At 38.0% G+C, this 6,506-nt stretch overlaps 1 protein-coding gene across 1 annotated transcript; it reads right to left on the bottom strand.

The window, feature by feature from the left end:
- Window positions 1-397: 397 nt before the first annotated feature.
- On the bottom strand, window positions 398-1,039 carry LOC145661870 (pogo transposable element with KRAB domain). The gene has a single exon (XM_081727211.1). The coding sequence runs from the start codon at window positions 1,037-1,039 to the stop codon at window positions 398-400; it is 642 nt and encodes a 213-aa protein (XP_081583337.1).
- Between the last annotated feature and the right edge of the window lie 5,467 nt (window positions 1,040-6,506).

The following is a 6,506-nucleotide window of genomic DNA, read 5'->3' as shown; positions in this document are numbered from 1 at the left end:
TCTTTCTTCTTCCTGTGGGAGTGACTTCGAAGTCAGCAGACCTCATCTACGTATTCCATTTCTCTCTCATGAATCCCTTGAAATGTTTGTTGATAGAAACATCTAAAGGTGGAAGCTGGCTTGTCAATCCTCCCGGAATTACGGCTATGTGCGTTTTCATATCATGCAGTTTCTTCTTGACAACTTCTGTTTTGTGGGCACGAAATTCATCCCAAACAAGTAAGGACGGTTTCCTTAAGAGTCCTCCAGGGCGCCTGGACCACACCTTCTCTATCCATATCTTATTTCCGTTTTCATCCATCCAACCCTTTTCATGAACGTGAATCACTACACCACTTGGAATTTGTTCTTTTGGTAATGTTTTTCTTTTAAATACCAAGAATGACGTCAATTTCGTTCAATCTGCACAACATGATAACACAACATTGTAAAGAGTTTTTTCATGACCAGTGGTTTTCACAGTAACAGTTTTTTTCGCCCTTTGAGTCCACTGTCTTATTTGAAGGTACATAAATGTGAGAGGTACCTCTTCCATATTGGCTATTTGCGAAAGTTGAAATTGTTTACGTTTTCTGATTTTTAACACATATCTGTGAACCTGTACAATTTTGTCCTCATATTCAGCTGGCATTTCCTGTGCTATTTTAGTTTTTACACGCATAGAAAGGCGATTTCTTTTCATGAATCGGGAACACCACGAAGTTGAACCAGTGAAATCAGTGATACTTGTACGCTCTGCCATAGATTTTGCTTTGTGGATTATCATCTTTGTAGACACTGCAATCCCGTCCTTCCTTTGGTCCTCAACCAATTTTCTTATATCCTCTTCGAGTTGTGGCCATTTGACGACTCCTCTGCGAAGATTATGCTTAGATCGCTCTGCTCCTGTAAGTTCATTTTCTTGTTTTCGCCAGGTGCAAATCATCTTTTCTGTAGGAGGAGGGCCAAAATGACGTTCTGCGGCTCTATTTCCATTAGCTTTAGCATATTCTATAACCTGCAGCTTAAAAGCTATGTCGTAGCTATGCCTCCGCGACATTTTAACAACTTACCACGATAACGAACATTAAAGAACTGAAGCAGAACACGATGCAAATCTTTCTTAGCCTTTGTTAATCTATTCATAAACAATGCAAAACATAAAAACCGTGCTTACAAGTACTAAATAAAAGTACACAGTCATCCTTTCAAAGGCAATGCGGTGAAACAACAATCGGCGGTTACAAAACAACACGGACTGTTTGGTCTTTATTCAGCGGTTTCCAAGAACCATGCCGACAAGTTTTGCATGCATATTCCTTTCGGAAAAAACAATGTTATCGGTATCTTTGAAATATTCAACCTTATGTCAGCACTTTCTTGAACCCTGATTTCAACAACACAAAGAAGAAGCAGAAGCAGTGAAATATAATGTCTTCGAATTACCGTTAGTTGCATAAGACGCACCGGCGTATAGGACGCACCCCAATTTTACCGACAATTTCCAGGGGGAAGAAGTGCGTCTTATACGCCGGCAAATACGGTACGTGGTTAATTTTAATTAGCTTTAACAGTTTTCAACTTTTTAAGTGTTTATCCGTTATTTTTTATTTTAGGTTCACTAATTGAAGATGATCCACAAGAACGGTCAGTACACATCGATTATCCTGATGACTTATATTTGAAACGTGAGCATTGCAGGTGATTTCAGCTCTTGCCATTCTGAAATAATTCGTATCTCATCCCAAATGCATTCTGCCTCCCTATCCAAAATTAAAAATACAAGGGAGTTGAAGTCAAGGCTTGGACTGGGAGAGATAAAGTGACTAGAGACGAAGCTATAACAATAGCATTGCTCGCGTACGTTTTCAATAGGATGACTTCAGCCAGATATTCTAATAATTCCAACTTACGGTTACCTTATTTGTAGTTTGTTTTCAAGGTTGTCGTTATAGAAAAATAGTTCTCCATTGTGAGCTTTGTGCACGTATGTTAACACTGCTATTGCTGTTCCTTCGTCTATCGCTGTTTTAACTCTACTTTTTTCTAGCCTGTATTCAACTACATCTATCACCTTGAGTATGGATAAGAAGGTTGTAATTGTTTTGGGATGAGATAGGATTTTTTCAGAGTGGCAATGAATAAAATCATCTACTGTAATTCTTATGCTCCGACATCAGAAGAATCTCTTTGGATGCAACTTTCGCGAGGACTATCATCAATGAATACATCTGAAATTGTAAATAAATAAATTATCACTAAAATATCAAAAACGTTAGAACTAGTCAAAAATAACCACAGATATGATTGCCTGAGCAAATTCAACTGCTAGATAATGTGTCGCTTACACATACACACACCTCTTCACATTTGAAATATGAATTTGAGCTCATGGTAACCGACATCAAGATGAAGAATGGGTATCGTCTGTGAAATTTGTTCTCTCATCTTTCATATACGTAGGGTCAAGTCATTTCTTCCTAATGTGTATTTTTTGTTTTGTTAGGCTGCCCTATGAAGTAGGCCCACCCGATATGTATATTAAATGGAAGAATGACTTCGAATGTCATGCAAAGGAAAATGCATATTTTGAGAGTACACATGGCATTTATTGCACGTGACTAGCTAAATATTTCAAGATAAAGAGTAGAAATCAGCCAAAGACAAGGTAAAATGTGCCTTTTGAAGCTTCAGAAGACAGTCAAAGTTTCATTGTTCCAGCCCCAAACAACAGACATAGTTTAAAATTATACCTATTACCTGCATGGCAAGGCTTTAGTCTATTGTGTAACAATCGCAGTATATGTTGTAGCACTTTAGCCGCTGCAACATACACAGTAATTCTGCGTTCCCTATACTGGCCCTCATCTCATCAACGAGCAAGCTAGTCTCATCAAGGCAGTCCTTTTCGGAATGTCATAATAATCCGATGGACTAGAGCCCTGTAGACAGCAATACGCATTTTCATATCGGATATTCAACATGGGTGGCTAATGTTGATACTGTAGCGGAATGAGATTTGCTGCTGTGAAGGATTTAAATCGAGAAATACACGACAAATAGATACTGATAGGGTGAAAAAAGAAAACTGAAAAGCAACAACTTCCAACTTGGAATCTCTATTAACATACCCAGGAAGAATGCAGCCTATTAGTAGATGAATACATTAGCAGCAGAGTGCCTTATCGTCATGTGTTTTTTTGCCATGTTGAATCAGCCATTTTTATTTGTATACATTTAATGTCATATTCGCATTTAGCAATCATTTACACCTATATACATCATATCTCGAAACAATTATATCATACCTATCTAATTTGTAAACTTTTCCTGGTGTTTCGGAGCTTGCCCTTTTCGGATCTTCAAACGATCGCCACGTCGCTTATATGCCGTATTCAAGATATTTCACATGTGAGCTACATTTAGTGCAACCTTTCCAATGGTATATAACACATGCCGATCCCCTCATAACATTTCAGGACTGTCGTCACGCAACATTAGTTATAGTACATAGTGTCCAAGAAACATAAATGTAAGCAACTTCAAATAGGAATCGAGAACTAAGTGAAACAGAAGTCTTATTTTACATTGGAGCTAACACCACGATTACTATACGATTGATGTTGAATGTGAAATGAAGGTCTCCTGGACGAGAAGATATTCATTTTCTCAATATTTAATTATTGTGTACTACTACTAATATTTATGATTCAAGAATACGTTACTAACAAATCACGATAAGCGTGTTTTCCGTATTTTGTAGAGCAGAAAGTATGTGTTATGTAGGCTCCTTAAAAGAAGGTGAAAATTTAACCATAAGAGTGAACAAATACTAACAAGTAAAGGGTTCAAATGGATGACTCGAGTTGCGGGTTGACATTTAGTGCGCCTGATAGAGGATATGAAAATATGTGTATGTGCGAAGTTATAGCGGCTGAGCGGCATAAGAAACGTAGGGGGAGGGGGTCAAAGTTGGTGGGAGAAGGGCTATCCTATATTATAGAAATACATCAAATAGACTGTTGAATCGTAAAAAAATAGTGAAACATAGATAATACAAACGGTGGTAGTTTCACATATTGGCGAAAGAAGACTGTAGAGAGTAGATCACGAACCTCCGCCGCCATATTGAAATCCGCCATTTTGAACTCTGTGATATTTCTTGAAATGGAAAGGTATCCATATGGCACATGTGTTTAGACTATGTTTTGATCAGGAATGCAATGCTACTCTCCATTTTGTCATATCACTAACCGCTAATGGATTATGGCCTGTTTTATCCCTTTGGATACCTTCATAACACATGCTTGAAATGCGACACGATAGACACTCGAGAAATCTAACTCTCCGATAACTTATTTTCTGCTAGAACTTCTTTGCTGTATTCGACTGCAGTAGTTCACTTTTCATCCAGATATCACATGCTATGCTCGTCCCAATTTGCTATTGTTTTTGAAGGTGGATAAAGAAAGTTGAATGAAAAATATAGCAAGTGGTGAAAAAATAGTGGTTTACGTACAGCACGTACTAATTGGATTCCAATATATCAGATGTTATTTTGTTATGGTCTATATTAGTATGCCATTTAACACAAGGTAGCAATAAAAACTCCACATTGTTTTCGACGGAGAAAAGAAAAGAAGAAAGCGGAAGAAGCTCTTCCAGACTGGAACACTTCTCTTCGGCACTATATGAACCAAATTAGAAGTAATGTCGAAAATAATAATAATATAATAAAATACACTCGGATATCGAATTTCACTGTTACTTTTCTTGTATATATGTATAACTTACACGAGTTTTCGTGATAATCCAAACTTTCGACATAAGACTACGAGTATCAGTGTCCTAGCTTTTCGTTAATAACTATAAAGATAATCCTAACTCTTCGAAATAAATAAAACTAAGGATAAATAAAGTTTATAATTGACTTTTCGAGAACATGATGGTCCTAATTGATATATCACATGACTATATTTCCATTTCCAAATTATCACAGATTTCAAAATGGCGGATTTCAAGATGGCGGCGGAGGTTCGTGATCTACTCTCTACAGTCTTCTTTCGCCAATATGTGAAACTACCACCGTTTGTATTATCTATGTTTCACTATTTTTTTACGATTCAACAGTCTATTTGATGTATTTCTATAATATAGGATAGCCCTTCTCCCACCAACTTTGACCCCCTCCCCCACCGTTTCTTATGACGCTCAGCCGCTATAACTTTGCATATACACATATTTTCACATCCTCTATCAGGCGCACTATGTCTCATCCCACAACTCGATTCATCCATTTAGACCCTTTACTTGTAAGCATTATATAGGTCAATATCCAACGTGATCGGTGCAATACTAGCTCTGGGAGAGAAATAAAGATAACAACACTCCCCAAGTAATGCTATTTAAACGTTCTCATTAAAGTATAGCTGAAGTACCAACTTGACCAATGGAATGGGAAGAACACTAAACCAATCTATTTGCTACAAAAGCTAGTGGTATTGGAAGCTCGAAGGAACAATAAAAAACGAACGAAAAATAAATTGATAGATGATTATTAACTCCAATTATTACATTCAGCTAACACTTAAGAAAAAGATTAACAACTTCAACTACTCGGTGCTCAGCTGCCTTTGTGGTAGTGACCTCCATTTCTTCACATTCTTAAGGGCTCCTACATGGTAGAGAATTCCCTTCTTCAATGTTTCCAGTCTACCTCCGTGGTAATAACCCCCTTCTTCAAAAGCTTTGGAACCCATTCTTTAAATTATTCCAACCTAGCTAAGTGGTAGTATCCTCAACTTCTTCATATACTTCCGATTTACCTATGTGGTGGTATCTTCTCCCTTTTCACATGTTTCCATACGTACCTAGGTAATAGTAAATTGAACTTTCTCATATGCTTCCGACGTACCTACGCCTCTTCTTCTTCACAACTTTCCCACCTATATAGGTGATAGTAACCTCTCCTTCGTCAGGGATTCCAACCTACATAACAGCTTTTAACCTCAGCCTCTTCACATGCTTCCGACCTACTTACATGGTAGTAAGGTCGCCATCTTCACAGGCTTCCGACCAATCTCCGTGGTAGTAACCTCATCTTTACACGGTACCGACCTACCTACGTGGTGTTACCCTGCACTTCTTCACATGCCTTCCACCTACCTACGTGGTAATAACTTCTCCATCATCACATCTTTCCGACGTAGCTAGGCGACAGTAAGAAATTCTTCAAGTATTTCGCACCTACCCATCTGCTAGTAACTTCCCCTTCTTGACCAGCTTCCAACCTACCTACGTAGTATTAAACTCTCCTACTTCACATTCTCCCACCCTAAATATGTGTCAGTATCCTACCATTCTTCACATGCTTCCCACTTACCTATGTGATTGTAACATCTTCCTCAATGCTTAAATGCTATCTACTTGGTAGTAAACATCTGTTCTTCACACGCTTCCAACCTACATACTTGGTAGTAACGCCATTTTTTCATAAGCTTGCAAACATAACTACGTGGTTGTAACCT

Source organism: Thermobia domestica, chromosome 10 (assembly GCF_964235325.1).
Source record: "Thermobia domestica chromosome 10, izTheDome1.hap1.1, whole genome shotgun sequence".
NCBI classification, from domain to species: domain Eukaryota; kingdom Metazoa; phylum Arthropoda; class Insecta; order Zygentoma; family Lepismatidae; genus Thermobia; species Thermobia domestica.
Note: the sequence above shows the minus strand (reverse complement) of the source record. Positions and strands in the feature narration are given on the sequence as shown.